We start from the raw sequence: 25540 nt of genomic DNA, 5'->3' as shown, positions 1-25540 counted from the left end.
CTCGTATTTAATTCTAGGTATCAGTAAAAAGTCGAAATAAGACGCGATGCCATATGTTGCAATCTTTTGAAACATTTGTTATTATTGTTTGTAGAGAATACATAACGTAAACAATCAGTGAGTGGTAAACACTACAAGACACCATCTACAGATTGAAGTACAAAGGTTACGAGGGGTCACTTTGGAGGTCAAATATCCAAATATGGTGTGAGTAGGCACTGGTCCCTAGTTGGCTCTGTCCAGCATTTTTTGCTGCAAGCCTGGTAGGTAACGTTACATCCGACAAACATAAAGTACAAGATATACTGTAGTTAGCATGGCTCTTTGTTTTAATCTGCAGTCCAAAGTCATGGTCACCCATCACTGAAGTCATGTGATCATAGAGGCGGCTTTTGTAGTATAATACAGTGCCAGAATAGTATCAAAAGTGGTTATTCTGTGTTTGATCTTTCCTTGCTATGCCACTTAGATGTGAACACATCTTCCACTCTCTTGGTGGCATTTTGTCATTGACAACACCTACAGGCACTGAGTTACAATACCAAAGCCACCTGATTTGATCACATGACCAAACAGGGTCCTCAGAGAAGAGTGATGACCATCTCTGGAGTCTGTGGTCAGAACACAATTAAAGCCACACCAAAATTCAACATATCTCCCAGTCCATGCGTGTCTGCTTACAATAAACATAAGGTGTTAGGTTCGACAGGCTGGTATAGTATGGTGGGAACATCCACGGCTGTATGTCAATGTGTCTTTTACTTAACAGTGTTTCTCGTTACCAAAGTCTGTGTAGCACCTTCTGACGGCAGGTCACAGAGATTCCACAAGGAAACTTGCTGCACAATGTTCCACTAGGCCCAAAATGCAAGTAACAAATCTTATTAATCAATATCATCGTGATCGTCATATGTCAGTAGCTACATGTACTGAGGCAGACTGTAAAATTTGGTGGCAAGTTGTTCTTGCAGTTAGCCCCAACTCGAGCACTTTACAGAACCCAATGCACTAATTAAAAAGAGCAGGGGTCCATCCCGGTGTGAGTGGATCAAACCTTACAGTCCGGTCTTCTGCAGCTTGTACATGTGTACAAACAGCATGAAACCGTTGAGTTACGCCTTGAGGCGGTTTATCAGAAACACAAAACAACCTAAAATTTGGTACTTCGGAATCTCGGTCACCTCTCGCCTTCACCGACCATTAAAACATCAAGCAGCAAAGTCTCTCTTTTTGTACACAACTCCACGTGTCACAGCCATGGTACAGTTAGCTAGCTTACAGCATCAGCACCCTCTACATGCAATACTCCCTACGATAGCTTACACCACATCCAAGTCCTTTATTATTCCAATAGTCTCCACACCAAGAACAAATCGTCAAGAAGGACGGACGTCTCCGAAGACACTGTGACAACAGTCCTTCGTTTCATAGTAGATACCTTAATTTTGTGAATCAAACATATTAAGATATGCATAAAATATTTTGGTTGACCCAGTAGACTGCAGTTTTTCTAGATCGTGACGGTGATTCATCGATGAAGGTTAGATATCCAGGTAGAACATTTGGTAATAAAAAATAAATCAAGCAACTGGAAAAATTCTCCAAAGAGTAAGATATTTCAAATAGCATGAACTATCTTTCAACATTTCAAGTCACTGATATAGGAAAGGTCTGACGCCTTTGAGAATTCCTCCCGTTGCTTGGTTTGTTTTGTATTACAAAATATGTAGGACCATAGACATGTTATCATTGCTTGCTTGACACACATGACCTTACGGAAATGTAACATCAGCAATTGGTCAAAAGTACCAGAGAGTTTATCTGACCCACTTTCTTCCTTTTCATATGCAGCTGTTGCACAACAAAATCAAAGACCATGCTAGCATAATTCATAGTTTCTGGTTAAAACCTGTAGATAGACAAATCTTGCTCAGTGTAACTGATGAAAAGTAGTGGATGCTACCTGTAACTTCTGTTTCCAAAACCATACCCAGTTGCTTGAGTAACTACTATTTGGCATATCTCATTACCTGGATGTCTAACCCTCATCAACGTATCAAAGACCACGCTATTTCCTCATAAAGCTTCGAGGACTTACAGTGGAATAACACTGGAAGCATGATGGCTTCAGTTCTTCCTGGCCTCAAAACCTCTCAGTCTCTCTAGGCTGATGCCAACTGAATAGGCATGTTTCTGGCCTATATAAAATATTACATATAGAAAAAGCATGTGATGCATATTCTACATTACACACATTGTACATGTGTAAAATCCAGATCTTTCCTCAAAAGTCTGTAGGTACAGCCTGCATTTTGAGCTGGTAACAGTTTCTCGAGCATGCTAACACGTTTTACTCACTCTTTCAAGTAAAATTAGTCTGATTTTTCTATGGTAAAAAATGACCCCAATGGTAGAAATGAGCAGTAAATGAAACTGTCTTCAGAGTGTCTTCGGAGAGTCCGTCTTGGCTGATATCAACAACTTTTCAGCACTTTTTACGTATTACTCTACTGCATGTACACATCACTACTTCCTATAATTGTAGATACATTGCTTATAAGCCAATACAGAATGATAAGAGAAATAAGTCTAAAATAAACGAAGAAATTCTCGATAAAAATTAGCCAAAACTGGAGGAAAAAATATATGGTCCCATAGTTGGAATTAATTGAGGAAAACTTCACCACGTCAAATGTTTCTACCCCTTTGCTTGCGTTGGTTTGTTCCTACCGATAGGTTGGACCAACCCATTAACGGAAAAGAGGGGTGATTGCCTGAGCCTGAATGATAGTTGAAGGTCAAGTCATTCCATTTCAAGATGGCTACCTCTGCAATGAATTTTGGGTGATGATTTATCCTGCAATGCAAGATGGATCCTTCGAAAAGAGCCACAGCTTTAGAATCCTTGATTGGCTAGGAACTAGCCAATCACAGAGAAGCTGGCAAGTCACATGACAAATGAGGGCATAGAGTTTTGTACTTAAGCTGACCATACATTGAGTTTTCTAGCCTGTACTCTTTTTCTCTTTTTGATGGTTGCAATATTCTAAGTAACTGATGAAACGATGTTAGCTTGAAACAACACAGTTTACCTGCAATGCTTTTCATACTGACCATGATCTTTCAATGTATTTTTCTCAAAGTATGCAGCACTTTGTTATTCGGTTCTTCTTTCATGTGGTCTATGCTCTTGCTTTTCTTGTACAAAATTGCATGAATTACAAATCGGATAAATGCAAAGCTCTCTTCGTTTTGGTGAAGTTTCCCCGAGACAAGAACGACCCCAGCATAAGAATTACGATCTGCACAAGACCTAACGTTAATTGCACATTTTGCTCAATGCACAAGTGACTACCACCGATCGTTCACCATATAACAAAAAATGTCTAAAAATCTTTAAAACATTACGTAATAATAAACTACATACCATACCTAGTGCCTTAAACAAAGCTATCACTAGAATAAAACAGAAATTACCGTATAGCAATTAACGATTGCTGTTGACATTAGTTGCAAGCATTTGCTGCAATCCGAACCCCACGTTCATAGACGTTAGAGGTAAGCCTGTGGTATAGAAAGGCTTCAACATTGAGGTGCTAACATCTTCCTCAATGTGTGCTTCAATGAGATTGTCAACAGTAGTAACTGACATTATCATGGAACTCAATGCGATCCCGCGTCCACTATTATTAGGATGTTTTTGATGTTATTTTTTTTTTGTCACGCGCGGCATTGCGGCGCGTCTCATTTTCTCGTGATAGAAAAGTGGAAAATGGACAGGGTAAAATAGAGGAGCCAGCGTTCAGGCTGGCCTGAGTTGCAGGACAATATAAATATTCCATCGGATACAAAACCGGTACCACGGGCGTTGGGCAAGGAACTCTCTCTCTCACAGGAAGAGATTCATTAATCCAGCATCAGCAAGCATCAATGCTGATGCACAGCTGATGATGTACACATCTCTCTACAGAAAGAGATGGTTTCTCAGTTTTTATTGAGAATGTTGGACTCAGAATGAATTGGAGATTCGACTGTACGTGTTTTCGTTTTGAGAAGGGAGGATCATTAATTTTTTTAACTGGTTTACTGAGCACCTTTGAAGAATGCACCCGGTTGACAATTTAGGCTTTCTGTCAAGTTGTATTGCATCACAGCAAAAGAGTTTTTCATTCGTTAACATTTGTCAAGTTTTTCTTTACTTTACGGACGATTTTGGTTGTCATTTGATTTGTTAACACAACTTTTGTCACTTGAACTCACTTAAAATGCTTCCTTTTTGAAGGGGTATTGACTTCCGCAGAAATAGATTCATTGTTCACAGACAACTGTTAGCACATGTGTCTGCTAAGTTTTCATCAAGAAAAAATCAGACGTCCTAAAACTTTAATTTCGCTAGAGTGGACGCTGCGTTCCTGTGAGTGGTCCCTGGGCCCAAGGCCCGTGCCACATGATGGTACATTAACCTATGCGCCCCCCCACAAAGGGAGGACAGTCACATAGAGCGGAGTCGGGCAATGAAATTTTTATCAGCACCTTCGTAAAACTTCTCTCCCAGAACTTAGCACAACAGGTGAGATGCCTGCTGCATTCAAAAGTAAAAGTCATAAACAGACAAAGCCTTAAGTTTTTTCTCTCTCCTTTGTGTCTTTGTCTGCTATGCGGCCTCTGCATTATGGTTACTCGGTATTTTTTCGGAAAAGAAATATCTAAATCTTTGTATTGGTAGCAATGATAAGTCATTCTCACTGCATGTCAGGATTCTCATAATATCATTTGAAAATAAAAAAGCATCTTAACATTTTCAAGTTCCTCAATCCATAGTTCAAAGTAACCATGTAGAAGAATCCTTCAAATGACTTCCATTTTCTCTGTTCAGTATAAATGTACTGCATTAGGTGTGTGGAAAGAAAAAGGGAAAAAGAAACTTTGGGAGGTAGTTGCAACGGTAAAAATGAAGAATGAGAGCAACAAAATGTGTCGCTTTCTACATGACGACTGGCTGTAACTTTGTTTTCAGCGTTTTTCTTTCTTTTTCGGAGAACATGCCATTTCGCAGTCACCTGAAATGTCTTAGTTTTTCCACTCTGTCGTTTGAATAAATTTTGTTAGACTTTCATAGATGGTGAGAAAGTCTGACCTTCACAACACAAATGAAGGTTAAAGTCAAAATGGCAACACAAGAGACATTTCAGAAACTGGTAAGGCATGTCGATGCTTTCGTTTTCTTTAACAAGAAGCCTCTTTTGTTTTTTGGGCTTTCCTTAATTTAACTCAAGGGAAATTCTTTTTTCAGTTTTGGCTGATTTGATCTTCATCAGCCATTTAGCACTGATAGCTTTAAATTTGTGCAGGACATTTTGATGTAACTGTCCATCTATGATATTGACTGTTACATCTTACGTTTAGTTCATCATTATAAGCTTTTTTCTTAGGGACATGTCCGAGGACAGTTTCTTCCCATGAACTGGCACATGCATGTTGGGACACTGCATGCAATTTCAGCTCTTACAATTTGTGTCTTTCTGTTGTACTTTGTACAATATGAACAAGGTCACCTTTGACCTGTGCTCTTTGACCTCGTCGTGACTTGGTGACCCACATATTGTGCAAAGTTGGTCAGAAGACAGATTTGACTCCTGGCTGCAAATGTAGCAAGACTTGCAACCAGAACATCGAAATCGTTTTTCCGGCAAACTTTAGCAAACCAGTCATGAGCAATTTGCGCTATGGACAAAACCTTTTCACCCAACACATAAGCGCTTTCACCAAGGGGAATTGCACAAGTTTTGAAGGGAAAGATTGTGTCAATAAGCAAGCCATGACTGTAGTTTGCATTGGGTACTTTAGAGAAAACTGGGCAATTTCGATGCACATGCACCAAGCGAAATTCAAACCTTCTTTCTTTATTGGGCAACTTCCATTAGGCAAGGATATATATCTAAAGAAACACTAACATAAAAATATCAAACAGAAAGCCTCAATAGCTGTATGTATGCTACGGTGAAAGCCAAAACAAAAGTATAAACAACGTTTACAAAAGCCAGTCTACAATTTCATGAAAATACTGTGAAAAGTGCAAGCTTACTACAGAAATGAAAAACAAGCGTCAGCTGTGCGAAACTTTAACTGAGCAGGCATCAGAACCTGGTAGTTAATTCTTCCCGTTAACTTTCGTATCCACTCTGGGAGAACTCTCTCTCTTAAAAACTTAAACACTGTAACAACAACGACGATAAAAAAAAATGAAAGGGTTTTCATCATTTCATAAAAAAATTGGTTATGATTTCACTGCCCATCTCTATGTGACTGCCAGCCATCATCATAAAACCTTGGAGGTGCAGCCGTTAGCTAAGTGTTTGTACTGGTAGTTGTTGTTGTTGCGGTGAGCGATGTATTCTGCATAGCCGACGGTCATCTTCTCCGAGCGGTAGCGCGTGAGTCGTATACTGCGGCGCACGTCGTTCGTGATGAGGCCCTTGTACCCACCCTTGCGCAGGAGGGAGTCTATGGTCTGTATTCGATCCCAGCCTAGAAAAGAATAAAACAAAAGACATGTACAAAGGCAGGACAAAAATCCCCTAGTACCAACCTAACTAAATCACCCTTCTAGTAGCCCTTCCACTGGTCAGGCAAATGTCTATGGTCTGTATTCGATCCCAGCCTGCGAAGTAAAAACAGTAAAACTGTAAGTATTAGCAATTTCAAAGGAAGCACACAGACACCTTACACAATGCCTATGGTCTGTATTCGATCCCAGCCTGGGATATGAAAACAGGGAGTTGATAGTGAATAGTTTCATCAGATTTGTAAATCACTGGATATCAATTTCTTTGTAGTTTGTACACAACCTAGCCAATTCTTTACAGGTTCTACTTTCCACTACAGCTAGGTGTCACTGCTGCAGTGTGAGGAACACTGTTGGCTTGGTCATCATCATCAGTCGACGAGCTTTCGCTACGACGGGGTTATACCGCCCCTTACGGGGTGACATACCCTTTCGTTGGCTGTCATACAAGACGGGGATGCGCCAGTTCTCCCGTCCAGGTGAATGGTGTAAATCACTGTGTGGCTTACACGAGACGGAGGTTCGCCAGGCCTCCATCCGGGTGACTTGAAGTGAATCACCAACTCCAGACAGAAGGATTTGGACCATCGCACACCGGGGCATGCCCCTACTCTTTTTCGAAAGGTGTGGTGGGTTCTTTTACGTGTGCGGGGTGTGGCTCTGCCCAAACATGGGACCTCCATTTAACGTCCTATCCGAGGCATCCCTAACCCTCGTTAGCTTGGTAAAAAACACTTGTTGTGTACAACTTTGTTATCCAGTAACATAGATTTTTTTCTTGGATAAATAAACTGAACTATCAAGAGACTTCCATTCGTGTATACCTTGTCTTTCCTTGAGCGACCATGACCTACCTTGTTCCCTGGCCACTTCAGGTAGGTAGGTTGCTGTGCGCTTGGACCCTTTCTCATTCACAAACTCTATCCTAATCCCGTGGATGCCGATCTGGAGAATTGTGAAAAACAATAAATATATTATAACATCAGTACACCGCAAGCACAAAAGAACAATAACAGCAAACTGCTGGGATTACTGGAGATGGGAAGAACTTAGCTATCAGGTTTATACTACTATTTTTGGATTTTTCACATCTAAAATTACATAGACTGATAGAGATCTCAGGTTCTTCCATTGCCCTACAACAACTTAAAAATGAAAAACCCTGGTAAACCCATGATTTTACTAAAATCATCGGTTTACCAGCGTTTTTCAAAAGACAAAATGTTAATCAATCGTAATGTTTCCAACTTGGGGAGAAAAGATCCTGTTCCAGGCAAATTCATGAAACCCCAGGGCTCGAAATTCATTTTTGGAAATAGGTGCACTGGTGCACCCAACCCAAAAAATAGGTGCACAGAAAGAATATTGGGTGCACCACATAAAATAAAGTTGAATGTCAGCAAAACGCTCTTAAGAACTTCAATCAGTAATTCTATCAATAATAGCTAAACTTAAAAATTTCAAACAAGTGATACATCAAATTAAGTACAACAACAGAGTATATTGCTATTTCTGATACTTACATTTCAAGAATATTCTGTATGCTTATTGTACAATCAATGCCTTTACCCCGTAGCCTACAAAAATATCTAGGTGCACTCGTGCACCCACAGTCAAAAATTAGGTGCACAGCTCCAATTTTGGGTGGACACAGGTGCAAATGCACCCAGTATTTCGAGCCCTGGACCCACAACCTGGAAGTGGCCTTCAGGTCTAGTTACAAGGCGAACATTGCAGTGTTCTCACCAGGATTTTTTCACAGCATAGGGGTCAGGTACAGAAGGCCAACTTTACGCAGTGCAAGTCACGCATGGAGTGCCGAAGACATGACCACAGTAGGGAGTCCGACATGTTCCCCCCGGAAAATTTGTAAATTTATGACCCAATGAGACACTATTTCATGCATTTTGAGGGATAAATTTTGTGAAGTAGAGTTTTTCCTCTGTCACAGCCTCATTCTAAAGCCAAATATGAACTTTTTATAAGATTTATGAAGGGTCACAAGGTTTGTCCCAGAAAGAAACACCCCTATGCTGGTTGAAACACAGCATCGGGGTCCAGACCACAGCATAGGGGGTCCAAATCACAGCATACATTGTAGGAGGCCCCTATGCTGAAAAGGCCTGGCGAGAACACTGCATTGGGCTCAGAGAAAAAACATGCGTTTACTCACCTCCCAGTCGAGGTAATCTTTTGCGTCTTCGAAGTTGGTGAGGAGAGACACGGAGCAGTGGAGCCGCGGCATCTCATCCCGACTGATCGGGGCGAAGCGACTGTCCTTCAAAGCACTGAAACAAACAAAACATGTGTGTGGATTGTTACTCCCTTTGATGTGCAGTTTACACGTACATTTGTATGAAGATATTGCCTGTCGTGTGAACTGAACGTAACACAAGTTTGGAAAGCGTTTCTGAAGCGTTTTTTCTCATCTAATGTACATGTACTCAGGCCTTTCTAGAAGAAATGGATTGTTTAAACAATACTGTATGCGCTTCCATCTTTTAAAAAAATGTACGTAATTTGAAAAAGATCTTTCAAAATTCAAAGAGAGCCTCTGGTGTTATTTTTTATAATGCCATCTGCAATGTACCTTCATACTAGAGTCGGACTCTACATATGCAGGGGAGTGTCCTTCTCATGTCCTCTGTCTTGACCCGCATGTGGGCCAAAACTAGCAAAAGGACAGCCTACATTAAATGTTAAAATTCATTTAATGTGGAGACAGGAAGACAAATGACACTGTAAAAAAAATGTCAGAGGGACACTTTAGCGCGGGCGACGTCGTTTACGCTCCCATCTGGCTGCTGTCACCAATAAAACAAGTAACGCCTCTGGACTGGTAAATGAAAAAATAGCACACGCATATATACCACTGGTCACTCTCAAATGGATACGGGATAGTCACAATTTCAGTATATGATGTTGGGAGCTAATCTCCAAGGAGATCTATCGGCGGCAAGGCAGCTGCAGTATGAAAAGGGCCAATGAGTATCCAAAGCCTCTGGTGGCTAATGGATTATTGTAACTCATTGACCTTTTTGATACTGCCTTGCCACATTTTGAAACTGCCTTGCCACCAACAGATCTGATTGGAGATTAGTTGGGAGCCCCATATCTGGATGTGCTTTTCTTGATATTCTTTCCAGTGACAAGAAAAATGTTGGATTTGAAATTTTGTAATGCGTTCAAACTTTTACGGGTTTTTCTAACATAAACGTCTTCAAAACCTGATCATGAAGACATCAAATGCAGTATGCATACTTTTATTTAGTTTTAACCTTTAGCACACTGAAGTAGACGTTTGGCAAGCAATTCCATATGGGTTACAGAGCTAGGTTATTAAAGTAACAATGAAAATAGAAAAGCTGACAAAAACTTAACGATGGAAGCTTTTTTTCTCGCTTGCATATGTGTACATGTAACACTAAGTCTTACATATAAATTTTTTATAATAACATGGCGAATAATATTCAAACATGTACCATACAAATCAAAATTATCCCTAATAACCGGTGAATTTGGCACATTATATTCATAGGAAGAGATGCACACCTTCTCCATGGTTAATGTACCATGATTAATCCAACAGTGAAGCACATCTAATTACGAAAATCTCAACATATGATATACAATTTCCTGTATCCTGCAATCCATCCTGTCTATGTTTTTAATTCTGAGCAACATTTTTTAATTTCCGATTCCAGCAGGGGGGTATTTTGATTACAATGACTTGAGAACTGAGAACATTTCTGGTAACTGCATATATTCAGCATAGATACAAACTTTTCATTGCTTCTTTGGGGGATGGTTCTTGCCAGCATTGGCTTCCAGATATGTAAAAACTGGGTTAAAATAGAGCAATATGGACAAATATCACCTCCAACAGATTTGTTTCTGTTATACATCAATAACCATTTCCAAAATCATATCCAGGTGCTTGTCAATGAGTAACTGTTTTTTTTTCAATGTTTCTGTATAGAAACTTGTGTTTTCTAACATATAGGTGACTTAACTTTTCTCAAAATTGCAAATACTTCATTAGAATGTTATATTTTCACTTACAATCACCTTAAACAATTGGAGATAATAATCAGCAATTAACAATACATGCAGTTCTTTCAGACAAAAACTACTTTTATTAGTGATACGCTGCCAAGTCCTGGAGCATAAGACGCATTCAAGCAGAAACACCTTTGGAAACACTGTTATCAGAAATACAATACTGTGAATATGATTCAGCTCAAATCTCTTTAGGGAGTTTATGTGCATGTTAGGCATATCTGATTCCAATGTTACACGATAGATAACTGTATACCTGGGTATCATAATTTATAGTTGTAAAATACTGGGAACAATGTAAGGGAAGAGTCTGACTAGTAAGGTTTTTGACATATCTGTACTTAATTCTCAACTGACATATCTTAGATTGTATTTATAACCTAATCAATCAATGTGTGAGGACGGGCAAATTTCTGCCAATTGTTGACAATAAATCAAAATCTGGAGGCTTTGTGCAACCAGACAAGTTTTAATCCATCTGTGCATTAATTGGTACAGTACTTTAATTTAGAGTAAGCTAATGAGACTTGTGATGCTTCAAGTACTAGTACAGTAATATGTTACAACATTTAAAACCTGGGGATTAAAAATTCATCCAACAGAACAAGCTTGGATGCCAGGTTCAAGGATTGATTGTTTTTTACATGAAACTAAATGAGAAGAGCAAGCTTGCATGGAGAATTTCATGATCAAGCTCTTCCTTGTACAGCAATTGCCTACTGCGAGTGAGAGTTTATCAACCTTGTCTTAACTAGTGAAAGTGTCTTACCTCAGAGAGTCTTATTTTGTCGGAGAGTGTATTCTCAGGGTCTTACCAAGTAAAAGTGTCTTTAAGTTAGAACCTAGTGAAAGTGTCTTATCCAGTAGAAATTGTCTTACCCAGTGAAAGTGTCTTACCCTGGAGTAGAAGTGTACATATGTATGTGAGACTGAGAGTGAATTCCCAGGATCTTACCTAGAGGAACTGTCTTAATCTTACCTAGTGAAAGTGTCTTACCCAGTGAAAGTGCCTTACCTAGTGAGAGTGTATTCCCTGAGTCCACCATGGAGGTTCATAGCTGTGAAGGTGCCTTACCCAGTGAAAGTGCCTAAGTGAAAGTGCCTTACCCAGTGAAAGTGCCTTACCCGGTGACAGTGCCTTATCCAGTGAAAGTGCCTTACCTAGTGAGAGTGTATTCCCTGAGTCCACAATGGAGGTTCATAGCTGTGAAAGTGCCTTAGCAAGTGAAAGTGCCTTACTAGGCCAGTGAAAGTGCCTTACCCAGTGAAAGTGCCTTACCCAGTGACCGTGCCTTATCCAGTGAAAGTGCCTTACCTAGTGAGAGTGTATTCCCTGAGTCCACCATGGAGGTTCATAGCTGTGAAGGTGCCATACCCAGTGAAAGTGCCTTACCTAGTGAGTGTCTTACCCAGTGAAAGTGCCTTACCCAGTGAAAGTGCCTTACCCAGTGACAGTGCCTTATCCAGTGAAAGTGCCTTACCTAGTGAGAGTGTATTCCCTGAGTCCACCATGGAGGTTCATAGCTGTGAAAGTGCCCATACATCCCCGCAGACGACGTGTGCGGCCTGTCTTCCAGGTCACAAACAGCGGACTGGAAAAATACAGAAACAGAGGCGTAAAAAACATTGATGAATACAGTGGATGATGTCTGAAATGTCTGACTGTAAAGAACACTTATCCAGTTGCTTGGGTAACTAAAATTTGTAGAGGCACAAGATTGTCTAGTCCTTGTTGACAATCATGTACATGTATAGTGCAATTAACCTTTTTTCATGAAAAATGAGACAAATCAACCAGGAAACGGGCGTGTGAAGATTGACTTGTCCTAACAAGACATAAAATTTATGCAACTTTATAATTAGGCTGCACCAAGTAATTCTTATGGATGACGTCCTTTGGAGACCCTAAATCTAATCGAGAGCGCGAAAAAAACCCAAGAAGGGCCGAAAAAAACAAGATGCCTAGATTTGAAACATAATAGTCGACGACACGTTAGGACACAAATTGAATGAGAGAACACAGTGTAACAACTAACAATTCTTTTATTCATCATGAAAACAGCAATAATTTGAATAAATCAGTTAGAGTTGAACAGCAGTTGTTGTCCTGTCCTGTTTCTTTCCATATCCCATTGATTTACTGTCGTAACTCTTTGGTCATAGTTACAGGAAGCAAACAGACCAAAATCAGTGCGCGCGCGGACGTCATCCATAAAAATTACTTGGTGCAGCCTTATATCAAAAAGTCATGTGTTCTACATGTATTTGCATAATGTGACATCACAGAGGTGGTGGATCGCTCAATCCTTGACAAAGACTGGAGTCTGACGGTGGAAATATCGGGTAAGACCAAATTTTGACTTACAAACTACCGGGTAACGTTACAGTTCAACTTTTCAAAATGATTTCCACTAATACCATTGAACATTCAAGCTATCGTCTACTCCTTGTTATCAATCACATATACAGCGCAACAATTTTATTAACAATGCTGGAGCTCCTTTCTTAGATGTCTTATCTCTCAAAATCTTGTGAAATTCATATACCAGAGGAACCAATTAAACTGTAAGACTGATCATTTAGCTAATGTACCATAAAAGTATTTGACAGTCATGACATATAGGTACATGTAGTCTTCTGCATTGTAAGATTATCAAATTGTTCCCTGTTACAACTTATCTATACAATTCGCTTTTCCCTTTTAGTTTATTTTGGGAAAAGGTGTACTGGTGCACTTAACCTAAAATTTAGGTGCACAGAACGCTATACAAATATCTTGGTGCACTGGTGAACCTACAGTAAAATAAAAATAAGGTGCACAGCTCCAATTTTGGATGCACAGGCAACCTGGTGAGTATTTTGAGCTCTGCCCTGTGTATAGACATGTGATTTGCTGTAAAAAAACATGCAAGATAAATGAAGGAAGGCTATATTAGAGAAATGGAAGGGATTTCAAGAGAGTGTTGGGACATAAAGAGCCAGAAATCTCTCTGGTACTGAACTGCCATCCACTGCAATGTAATAAGGGTTTGACCAAACCTTCAATCATGTTGGATTCTTTAGCACAAATATCAAATACAGCCCAGGACTTGAATACCCGTGATTTGGGCTGGCTAAATGTTTAAGTCATCTCTTTGGCAACGTTAAGTCTAAAGGTAACACATTTCAACATTATCATTATGAAATAGAAACTTGTCAAAACCAAACTTGCACACACATGAAATGTTAACTCATTCGTATGTACAGTTACGTATGAATATAGCAACAGTACACAACCTGTCAAAACATCTTTTTCTTTTCTTTTCATGTTATTCATTCTATCTATATGGCTATCAATACTCCAGTTTGCACAATAAACAGCATTCTGCCATCCCAAAATCAATATGTGTTAAAGGCCGAGGCCATCACCAACTATACCTTATCATGGGGATAACATCACAATAGGCATCGCTCATCATAAAATTGTGCACAGTATATCAGTGGTGGGCTGTCTAAAATTATTGGAAGCTTTAATATACCTGGTGTGAAATTCAATTTTGAATCAAATGCAAGCATCATGCATAAACCATCATTCAAGTTTGCCTCTATTTGATGAAAATAGTTGAAATTACACGAATCTGACTTTAACTTAAAGTTTTACATACCAGTACTAGTAGTGAGCCGGTACATACATTTTCAACACTGTGGTGTAGGCATGAAAATAAAAAAGTAACTCAAGCCTTGGATAACTTGAAGTTGAATACAATAATATAATATCCACTTCTGAATGTCAGCTGACACACAGACATAAATATAAATGACCCCTGTCCAGTGGGGAAAACACTGCTTCCTAACATTACGTAACAGTGACCCTTCGTTTATCTGTGCGAAACAGACATATTGATTCGTTTTAACCGTTATGGATATTTTGATAATGTATGTCAAGACGTTCTAAGTATTTTCCTTGTGTTTTTAAGATAATGTGATATATGATTGTACAGTGTACGTAATTCAGCTTTTAGCTGCCATGTTACACTTTTTCCTAATAAACCATTCATTCATTCATTCATTCACATATAACTCATACCCAACAGAGACTCCCTGGTGCCATGGTTCTACCTTTCCTGTATTTCACAATGACATAAACATTCATCCTAAGACAATTAAACGTCTCGAAATGCTTCAAAATGTCATTTCACTAATGATGGGGTACTAATAGGTGTTCTAGTTTGGATGTAGGACTGCTTACAGGGCCTATACAGGCAGCCCACCGCATCGAGAAGAGTAGGGTCCGTCCCGGTGTGAGTGGATCAAAACCCTATGTACAGTCTTGTATGCGTCTTACATACCATGCTTGGAGTCCTCAACTTAATGATTGAGGTTAAGCATGTATAGTACATGCATCAGATCTATTTAACATACTTACTGCTAAGGTAGCCATTTGGAATGAAATCTGTATTGGTTATAGGGTGAGGCAACTGGGAGAGGGTTAAGAATTTAGCTATTTTGTAGGATTCTTTTCATGCAATACAATTTACCCTACAGTTTCACACTGTAACTGGGTTAGACATCAACTTCTCAAGTCCTAGTATCAATTTGTTCTGCCAGTTCATTCCAGTGACGCTGAAGAAGAGTGATGGATGTCACTTGAAACCTCCGGAAGTAAAACTCTGAATTTTTTCCAACTGTAGAGTTGGAATTGTCTTTATATATATTATTTACCTGGATGTCTAACCTTCATAAATGTAACTATTTTGTAGGTTTCTTTTCAAAAGAGATGCATCGCCCCACAGTTTCACACTGTAACTGTGTTAGAATTCATCTTCTCAAGTCTGTAAGGCTAAAAGCAGCTATCTATCTCAGGAGTCAGGCATGTCAGGAGCCGTAAAGGGCATCACGCCGGCTGGTTAAGGAGTCAAAAGGCCAACACCCAGCGCTTTCTTTAGTCTAAAAGGTTCTTAAGACGTGACCTTTACTCTCCTGCTGGCATTTTTCACCACTTAAGTTGACAGGCTGAGCTCAGGATGAGCTGGAGATATATCAAAGACTGTCTGTTTTTATTAAGGTCAGGGAGTTTTTCTTGGAAAAAATTGCAATGGGGGCTTTGGGAGGGAGCAGAGTAACCAAGAGGGAATGGTGTGGGAGTAAAGTTTTTGAGAAACTTAAGTTGAAATGGGGCATTCTAACATAAGGCTTTCAGGATTCTAAGGGTACATCCAATATATCACAGTCAGTACCCTTGAAATGTGGCAATGACTTTCAGAAGTTAGTGACCAGTTTTACAACATTTTACAAGCCACACTGTACGTGCGCAGAATCATCAATAAGATTGCCTTCCCCAGTTCTATATTAGTGTCTGAATTTTACTACCTGACCTACATCATACATGTAAATCATAACTATGCCTCTAACAGTTACTCAAGCAACTGGATAGATCATTTTGGTTGTGAAGTAACTGTTACCTTGCATATTCTTTACCGGGATGTCTTACTTTCATCGACATATGTTTGCAACTAAAAGTTGCTATAGTATAAGTAACTGATTTTATTTGCGAAATGAAATTGGTTGCTATCAGTATCGGTGAAATTGCCTTTTTAGGGTGCTGTCTGTGTTTCTATACTTTTGTGAATCTAACAAGCAAATCATACCGACTGCAAGTTACATATTACACTGTAAAATGTTCAAGACCCCCTAGATATATGTATTTTGGTGCAAATTCCCCTTTGTGCTCAGTTGGTAATATTCCAAGGCCACCTAAGGGTCAATATACCATGACACCTGCCAGCTGACCCTCCCTCTCAGCCAATCAGGGCACAGCAGCTTAACAATGGACTGTACCATGTAAGAAGAAAATAGGGGCAAACCATTTTTCTGTGTTTCTACATGTACAGTGTACGTGTACAAGATTCCCATTCCATGAAGGCTACATGTTTTGTCTGGACTTATCATCAAAGATGAATTCTGCACATGTCATCAGTTATGAACTTACCAGCCAGTAGCCAAAACATGACAAGCGAGGAATGCTTTGGAGTCGATAAGAACAAAACCAGGCCGTGGACCATGCAGAGTACAACCGTGCACACGCTGTACATGTAAATGCTCTGGCCTGAGTGATGGCTTTTAGCATCCATCTTGTAAACTGGATCTAAGAGCCGATACTGTTTCTGTCATGGTTTTGGAGACAGATGGTTATAGCTTGCAGGCTTGGATCAGGACTGGGTCAATATTGTTTTTGGATGTGCTCTGTTATGTAACAGTATTACAGTTACACGCCAGGTCGGCATTCCCCTAGCAACAGTGCATTACCCCGGCCAAAAATAGCAGGTAGATGGATGGGCCTTCTGTGAGAGCAATTGGGAATGCATGGCTCGAAATTCATTTTCAGGAATTGGTGCACTGATGCACCTAACCAGTGTAAAAATGTGGTTGTTCAGGAAAAGTCGTCAGGCAAACTTAATCACGAAAAATCTCTTGAGAACTAAATTTTGAAATTGTATAGCTAACTTAGCCACTAATTTTATATTACACATATCATCATTTTGGGTGGGTCGTCTAGACTACATATAACTTTAATCTTTCTCTCCAAGAGTTCCTGACTTCCATTATGTTTTTGAGATGTACAAAAAGTCTATGAGTCAAAATCTAACCCAGGAGTAGAATTTCTAGCTCTAAATCTAATGATGCTGTACTAAACAGTCCATAGGTACAGTTACCAGGCAGTCTGGCTTAGCTGGCATTAGGACAGATGATTTTGTGGGTGGCACAATGTCCTACAGGAAAAGTCAAGGGCGCTTTAGCAGCAACTCAGCTCATTATCCGTTGGCTGGGGAATTTCTGGAAACATTCTATATAGCCTGACAAATCACTCGCAATAACATTGACGGCCTGCCTCAGTACTAAAAGGGCTGAAAAGCGGCAAAGATGATGATGATATTGCTCGTAACTTTAGAGTCATTTGTGCAAGTTAGATACATACAAATATAAGTCTTCTGCATTGGCAGGGACATAAAAATGTTATATCTATTCTTATAAAACTGACTTTAGAATATCTGGATATATTACTACAATTAGAATACAAATATGAAAGCCCAGCACAGATGCTTAAGTTGTTGCACTACCATGCCATAGGCAATAAACCTAGTTTATCCTCATGCAACCATATTTCTTGAGACAGTTTCTGAGAAAATTCTGCCTAACAAAATGTAGTAAAATATCATCATAATCCATCCAGAGGTTCTGGAGTTATGCTGACTACAATTACAACATCTGGAAACACAGATACACACACAGACACGCCAGAAATTATACCTTCATTTTTCATGTCAGTTATACCTTATACATATCATCATGAATGCTTATGCTGGAGACAAAACACCCTTGATTTGAACTGGGTCTTGACTACAGACTCAGACAGGGAGAACCCTGGTGCCTCATGGGGGGAACCACCACTGCTATTTTTCAAACCACACGACAGTTTTATTGACTGTATAAGACCAGAGTATTTATGTGCATACAGCAGCTAAACAGTCATAAGGAAATGCAGCAGCACATATATAAGTAACAATTTACATGGTAGTTAGTTTGTAGGATTTTACAACATACAGGCTGGGTTATTTCTTTTTCCATCTTCCAAGACTGTGGTCTAGATCTTTAAAAAAAGAATCCTGAGTGACAAGGGCCAGAAAGGATGAAAGTGGATGAAAAAGTAGGCAAATGCATCTTGAAATCTTCAGAAAAATGCACAACTTATAAAATAACACACATACACTGTTGACTGTCGGCCACGCAGAAGAGATATGCACAAATATCGTCACGCTCATTGCAGATTTGCGACATTATGCAAGTTGGGCAAAAAAGTCAATATCCAAAGATACATAAACATTTAGATGCAACAGATTTCACATCAATACTCCAACATTATTATATAACAGCTGTCCATTGATCTGCAGATATTTTCAGTAAAGAAAACACCACAAGGCATCCACTAGTCAATAACCAGATAACATCTAACCAAACCTCTGACAGCAACAAAGATATATAAATGGCCAACTTTGAGGAAAATCAGATTCAGAACATACATCAAGGAGTTTGCTGTCAGGAAAGGCAATATTTTATTCACAATCCCAGGCAGTTGCAAGGCATCTCAATTATAGATACCACAGGCCCATTTCTGGCTGTAATGTTTTATGTCTTGAATGTAGATGGATTTTCACTGTCCCTGAAATGGAGCAATCTAGTTTTAAACCATCTGACTGGTTGGGAACGCAGCAGGCAGCTCTTGGGTATTGTTATCAAGCTCTAACTGTCTCTTTGTCCGAGATTGAGTTTGGAAAAGTTTTCCACAATTTGTGGTAGGAATAGCAGTTACTGACTTGAGTTGTACAATGTTGTTTAAAATCAACACAAAATATTACTGTAAATGCATTTAAGTTCGCATGGCTTTAAAAGTTTTATTTCACGCTAAGGGGAAAATGGAGTGTTTGCAGTGGTTTTAATTTCGCAGCAGTACTATAGTCACATACTGCTACAGTATTGGACAAAAATGTTTGCGGTGGTTTAAAGTTCGCGGTAAAACGGTCATCGCGAAAACCGTGACCATAAAACCACCGCCAACATTTCTGCATTTACGGTACATGATGTTCTAACAATACGCTAAGCAGAAACAACATTCCAAAAAATCTGGGCCTCTTTGGTCAGACTTAAAGTTGTTTAATATAGGTATGCATCTTTTAGTGAGCAACCTTCAAATTAGTACAATAAAAAGCATCCTTGTCCACCCTTTGTCTTGAGTGGAATCTTCCGTAAACCTATCCTTTGGGTGCTGTGTCAACAAACACACTTTCACTGCAGTAACCTCCCAACACTGGTACATGTATATCAAATTCTACAGGTATGAATCAAAGAGTTACTGGCCTAACCAACAAAAGAAAAAGGAGGCACAATATCCAATTTGTGACATGCCTGTAGGGCATAAAGTCTTGGATGAATGGCCACAAAAAATTGCACTGAGTGATGCTCAACTGAACACCAGAGGGTGAGACTTCCTGACAAGGCAAACCAAAACACTGCCCAGAGCTGTGATCAGATTCAGAGCCTTACAGGTATAGTTTTCTGTCTGTATGTTTGTTTGTTTTGGTGTGTGTTCATAGTTATATGAATATTGTCGAGTGACAGGATGTGAGACCGAAGACAGTGGAGCCGAAGACTGACAGGTCGGCTTGTTTTCAATGCTCTGAAGTCTGCAACCTACGTCTTTGGCAAGGGGACGAGTCTTACCATTTATGTATTTTAATATTTTAGGGCAGCAATACTTAACTACGTTCTATGATGACAGTCTGACTCATTTCTGGGTGATTTTTCCCTTCTGCAAAACTCTAGCGAGCATAACAATATTAAAAGAGAAATGTTGTGCCATATGAAGCCAAATTTTCAAAACAAAACCTTTTACAGCCACTACAGACAACATTATTCAAACTCAACACTGACAATCCGGCAGCGGAATTGTCATCAAAACCTTACCACTACAGATGCATGAGTGGTATATCATAGAAAATGGGTCTTAAGTTGCAATTCTTATCCGAACAGAGTTCTTGAAGTGCCTTTCCTTCATCTGGTGTCAGAACAAGATTCTCAGGAATTTCAGGAGCGGAGAGTTTTCTGGTGGTCTCCTGCAGAATTTCACACCAACACTGACCCTCACACATCAAAGTCGCAAAAGAGTGGGGAAAAGGCACAGAAATATCATGATATATATGCCAAGAATTAGCCTGGAGTCCAGCCTATTTAGCTTCCGTCCGCTACCCTAGCTCTGGCAGCGGAGCTTGGGTAGCGCAGCGGAGCTAGGGTAGCGGCTGGAAGCTAAATGGGATGGATTCCAGGCTAGCCAAGAATGGCCACACTGACATATACTAACTTGTAGTTGTAGAAGCTTTTCATAGAAGTCATGAAAAGATTAGCAAAAAATATTCAATCAATCGTTCGAAGGCATCAGTGTCTGATGCATGGCGGCTGCAGACATGCATAGGGCTGACCAGGCTGGTCTGCTCTCAGCATAGACCCTCCAGTCGGTTCTGGTGATCCCCAGCCCCTGGAGCGTGTTGAAGATCCAAAAAATATTGGGTGTCTGAAATTTCTAAATCTATTTCAATATCGTACCAAAAATATCTGGGAAGACCCCTGTCACATGCTTTTATTATTGGAGATTACCTGAAAATAGTAACCAACCACAACCCTTCCTTTTCTCAACCATGTTTCGAAACGGGGAAGGCTAACTTAGTCAGGGACAGAGAACAAATAACTGTGAGGAAGTGAACGTTACACCAGGAGGAAAGACGCTGACACATAAAAACAAAAACATTAAAACGATAGACATGATACAACGTTGCACAGCTTGTAATTGTTAACCTGGAAAAAGTTAAACCTGCACCGGCATTCAATTGTAATGTATGATGTTAACTTCCTGCAGTCATTTGATCCCCTATTTGGACCATGTTTAGACTTTGGGGTATGCAAATCTCTTTTATCCAGGTGTTGGTCCACCAGTTTCTGTGGCAGCACATTTAAAATGGGTCTTGACTGGAAACAAAACTTTTGCACTGTCAGCAAAATACACCACAACAGAGCAACTGATGCTGTCTATTTCCTTTCAAATACTAGTAGAACTAACATAAAATGTTACATCTTAGAAAAGGGATTTACAAAACTCAGAAACATCTATCTAATAAAGAACAATCAATCCTGCTGACTTGTACAGGATGCAAACAGTTGCTAGTTTGGGCACCATTCAGACAGTGTTTGTTTACATTGTTAATGAGGGGTCCTGCCCATTTTACCAGGGGGAAGCAACAGAGGGCCTCTTTAGACCTACGACATTTTACAGTCGTGCGATCATCGTCGTGGGCGACGTCGCCGGCGACAGTATTTTTTGGCCGTCTAAAGACGATCAAAACAATCGTGCGACGGCAATAAACGGGGAATCCTCGAATTGTCGTGCGACCACCTCGGACCCAGTCGCACGACGTTCAGCGGGGGGCCTGTGACTGTTTTTTTCTCGTCTAAAGAAGAATCGTCGCCGGCGACGGAAGTGGGTGATATGCTTATAAGCCTACAGCGTGCTGTTTCCTGTCCGGGAAGGAAAGTTTCTATCGTTTTCTTTTAAATATGCATGCAGTTAGCAATGGAAACATATTTTTCTTATCCGTAACCGGTTATTCCAGCGCGACGCCCTGCTACCAATGGCTACTTCTCTAGTATGCCCCTAAGGCCCTATTCCTCGATCCCCGGGACATCCCTGGCGGCGGCCACGAACTCGGGTTAAATCCCGTCCGTCTCTGTACCAGCCTCAATCTCTTTCTTTGTTTTGTTGAGCACCGTTCTCAACGTCTCATCTACAGGGCAACAGTTGTTGCAAAGTCAGTAAAAGCTTAATCTTTTGCTTGACAAAAACAAGCGGTTCCCCCGCCATTTTGAATTGGAGCGCAAGAGGTCACTTTGGGTCACACGCGCACATCAATGGAATTCTGCGCCGCGGGGGTCCCGTGATATTCCCTGACCGTGTGTCTAAAGAAAACCGTCGCCCACGACAATGATCGCACGACTGTTTAACATCGTAGGTCTAAAGCGCACCTGAAATTAACCGAAAACCCTACCATTACTTCATCCATTTGGAACTGTGTGATGTATCCAAAGTTAGACACTTATTCCAACCTGACATCTGTTTTGTCTGCCTCAATGTGTAGCGGACTGTACTTTTACAGAAGATACAAGCTGTGTATTCGTGCGGTGTTATGATCCCTACTCTTTTCGACAAAGTGTGGCGGGTTCTACTTGTAGGTATCATCAAACCTGTGACTTCTCCTATCCAAAGGACTGCAACCCTTTCCAGTAGTTCGGAAATCGAAAATGACTGGGATTCGAACCCCCAATCCTTTAAACAAGCAGTTGCTGAGTTGGGCCAACAACCATCATACCATACAGTGCTAAACGGTAAACCTGGCACTGCCAGGTCAAAAATCTGTAGTGCCCTTGCCCCTTTCCCAACTCCCAGACCAGTTACTGCCACTGATTCAAGGTTGGCACCAGCAGGGCTACTACTAGTACTAGCAATTTGCAAGCAGCTGTTGGAAGGAGACTGGAAAGGTTGTCATGTCATCTGACTCGTACTACGGCTACCTGGACCTAAGGCAACCTTTGCCAGAAGACAGTCAATATACATTAGATTCTATGTATACAGTGGATGGGCTAGACAAGATATTGGGTAACATCAGAGTTCAGACAGACAAAACTTGTTATTTCAAACTAGGGCTGTCTTTAGTTTAACTTTTCATCCATTTCCTCAGTACGCTGCAGTGAAGCCCCTCGTTACGTGTAACATGTGGAAAATATTTTGAATTTCTTAACCCTACAAAACACTGTTAGTGTTACTCGCATCTAAGTGGCCTTGTCTTAATCTTTCTTTTTAACTCTCATGGATTTTTAAATGTGAAGGGAACAGAATGGCGGTCCACTCCGAGCACCAAAATTTAATCCAAGGAATGAAGGATGGATATTACAGAGAGCCCTGTTTCAGACCCTGATAATTTTCTACACGAATTCTGCTGTTTTAAGCAGTCAGTCGAGTTACCATTGACCAGACTCAGTCCACCACATAAAGATTGTTAGTATTATTGAATTATCCCCCATATATCGATCCGTGCCCAGCCCAGGGCAGTTAGCCGTATAATTCTTTCGTGATATACTGATGAGGACTAAAGTAATCATGACTGACATAACCTATTATTTTTTACCTATGACAAAACCCAGACATTAAAATCAAATACTCTGCAAGAAGAGGTTTCTGTCGGGTTGTTCTGTTGTTTTATGCAGCGTTTTTTATACTTAGCGTTAGACACCTCCTTAGCAATGGTCACAAATTTTTTGCAACTACTAGATCTACTAGAGAACAACACAATCATAGACATTGCTGAAAAAACATCAGTCTAGTACCCCTGACTGAAACCTCTGCTAAATATGAACCCAAAACAAACAGGGGATGGGGTGGGGGGGCTTGGATAAAAACAAACTACATCTGGCCCCAAGGTTATACAGAATGGCTTCCACATATTTTTTGTTTGCCCAGCCTTGGTTCCTGTGGGCGCTTTAAATATGGGTGGCCTTTAAACGGTCTTTCAACATAATCCCTCCAACGAAAACACCGGGTTTCGTTTCCTCTTTATAAAAAAAAAGAAACACAACTCAATATTTGGAACATGTTCATGTGTTTGGGATGTCTAATTTTCCTGGGAAAATACCCAGTTGTTTAGGGACTCAGTCTTTCCGTCCCGGCGCTAGGGCGGATAGAATCAGCTGTTCCTTTGTTCTGCATAATTAATGCCGACCTCGAATCGGCAGGGAGTCCAAACAAAGACCACAACAACAAAGGACAACACTTGCCTGGAACCACACATTCCAGTCTAAAATCTACGGGTTAGATAGGTTACCGCACAGAAATACAATCTTCCGCCCTGTCTCCAAGTAGCCGCCTACACAAACAAAGGAACAGTGCTGTCAAAACGGCTAAGGTTTCCTAACGGTTCATTGAAAGAAGCAGGAAAACAGTGACTCACTATGGGTCGTTGGTAAACCTCGGCACTTTGGGCTGCTCGAAGCTGTGCAAATGGCAGTACAGCACGTCGAAACAGAAGCAGCACATCTCGGTGCTGACCACCAGCCTTCTCTCCACCCCATTGATGGGGTATAGACTCAGCCGATAGCCGTTGTTGTGGTGCGAATCCTGAGAGACCTTCTGTTTCTTCACACCACAACACCCGGCCGCCATTTCGGAAGCCTCCTCCCTGCTGGGGGTCCAGTCAGTGCGCACGCGCCGCCGCTTCAGTCTCGGCTCTTCTCGCGAGGGTTCATCTTCTCTCGCGGGATTCGGGTTCAAGTCTCGCGAGATCTTCCCGGGCACTCCTCCACCGCAGGGGATGTCGGTATAGCTATGGCGGAAAAATAAAACAAGACAGGAATCGATGAGCAGGGTAAATTTTGAAGGGAGGTGCACACAATTGGGCAACGGTATCGGAATGTTAAACAGGCGGAAGGAAGGACTCACGTTCTTTTCGGGACCACCCTGATCGGCGCGGCGGGGTCGGGCTCAGGGTAGTTTCCCTCCTGCATGTCCTCCGGCGAGAACTCCCGGGGGCGGAGGGTGAAGAGTTTCGCCACCAGCAGACAGAGATGGGCGACCTCGAACGGCGGGGGAACGTCCACTTTCTCCTGCCCGGCAATCTTGACGCCGTCGCAGCTCCAATATCGTCACGACGAAACCCTGGCGCGGAGAATGCGGGCTATACTGTTGTCGCAGACACCGCCCGAAATTTCCGGGCACGTTAACTCTAACAGGATGCGGCTTCGCTTTCCCTGCAACTCCGTGTGTCTCCGATATTGCGTCTGCCTAAACCGGCTTTTGCCTGGCAGCCGGCCAATGTGCTGCGTTTCGGCGTGTATGGACGGTTCAGGTCAAGCAGAATCGGCGGAGAGGGGCAGTAGCGGGGAAAAATTAATACCCTAGACAACCGGAAGGTCCCGGACCGGGTTTCTATCAGAAGTCAGCTCGTGGCTTATCTCCTGAGAGCGTAGAGAGGCTCTCCCCTGACAGGTGGACACACCCCAGCGATGTCTGGTGTCTGCGTGCGAGCCGGCTGATAGATAGCGCAGCATAATCGTATGCTGAACCCGCCAGCGTGTGCTTACTGCTCTCCTCTGTACCAGTCAGATTGCGTGGACCACGGGAGGGAAGGAAGGCCTCTAAAGGTTGCCATCGGTCAATTCTAGTGGGGTGACGTAAAGGGTTGTCATTACAGACGCATTTGGTTGACTTGGGCGCGCGCAAAGCCAGTGTGTGAGAGATTATGTGCGCTATCTGAGCCCAGTTTCTGCCCCGAGTATCTAGCGTTT

At 41.2% G+C, this 25540-nt stretch overlaps 1 protein-coding gene across 2 annotated transcripts; it reads right to left on the bottom strand.

The window, feature by feature from the left end:
* Positions 1–56: 56 nt before the first annotated feature.
* Positions 57–25101, bottom strand: LOC136423454 (uncharacterized protein CG5902-like). Of its 2 annotated transcripts, none has more exons than XM_066411600.1 (6): positions 24696–25083; positions 24208–24579; positions 12106–12216; positions 8739–8853; positions 7420–7510; positions 57–6528 (listed from the first exon to the last, which is right to left on the bottom strand). In XM_066411600.1, the coding sequence occupies exons 1-6, from the start codon at positions 24758–24760 to the stop codon at positions 6320–6322; spliced, it is 963 nt and encodes a 320-aa protein (XP_066267697.1). In that variant the 5' UTR covers positions 24761–25083; the 3' UTR covers positions 57–6319. The 2 variants fall into 2 exon arrangements, with proteins under 2 accessions (XP_066267697.1, XP_066267698.1); XM_066411601.1 differs by lacking the exon at positions 57–6528 and adding an exon at positions 6709–6758 and having other exon boundaries at positions 24696–25101.
* Positions 25102–25540: the final 439 nt, after the last annotated feature.

This window comes from Branchiostoma lanceolatum, chromosome 17, assembly GCF_035083965.1.
Source record: "Branchiostoma lanceolatum isolate klBraLanc5 chromosome 17, klBraLanc5.hap2, whole genome shotgun sequence".
Lineage (NCBI taxonomy): Eukaryota > Metazoa > Chordata > Leptocardii > Amphioxiformes > Branchiostomatidae > Branchiostoma > Branchiostoma lanceolatum.
This window is presented reverse-complemented; position numbering and strand designations above follow the sequence as displayed.

What these genes read in the sequence shown, in the direction of transcription:
- LOC136423454 (XM_066411600.1), bottom strand. Translation starts at nt 24,760, where the DNA reads ATGCAGGAGGGAAACTACCCTGAGCCCGACCCCGCCGCGCCGATCAGG. An exon ending in AGGTTTACCAACGACCCATA is followed by an intron (nt 12,217 to 24,207) that starts GTGAGTCACTGT and finishes GTATTTTTCCAG; the next exon opens with TCCGCTGTTTGTGACCTGGA. An exon ending in AGGGAATACACTCTCACTAG is followed by an intron (nt 8,854 to 12,105) that starts GTAAGGCACTTT and finishes TGTTTGTTTCAG; the next exon opens with TGCTTTGAAGGACAGTCGCT.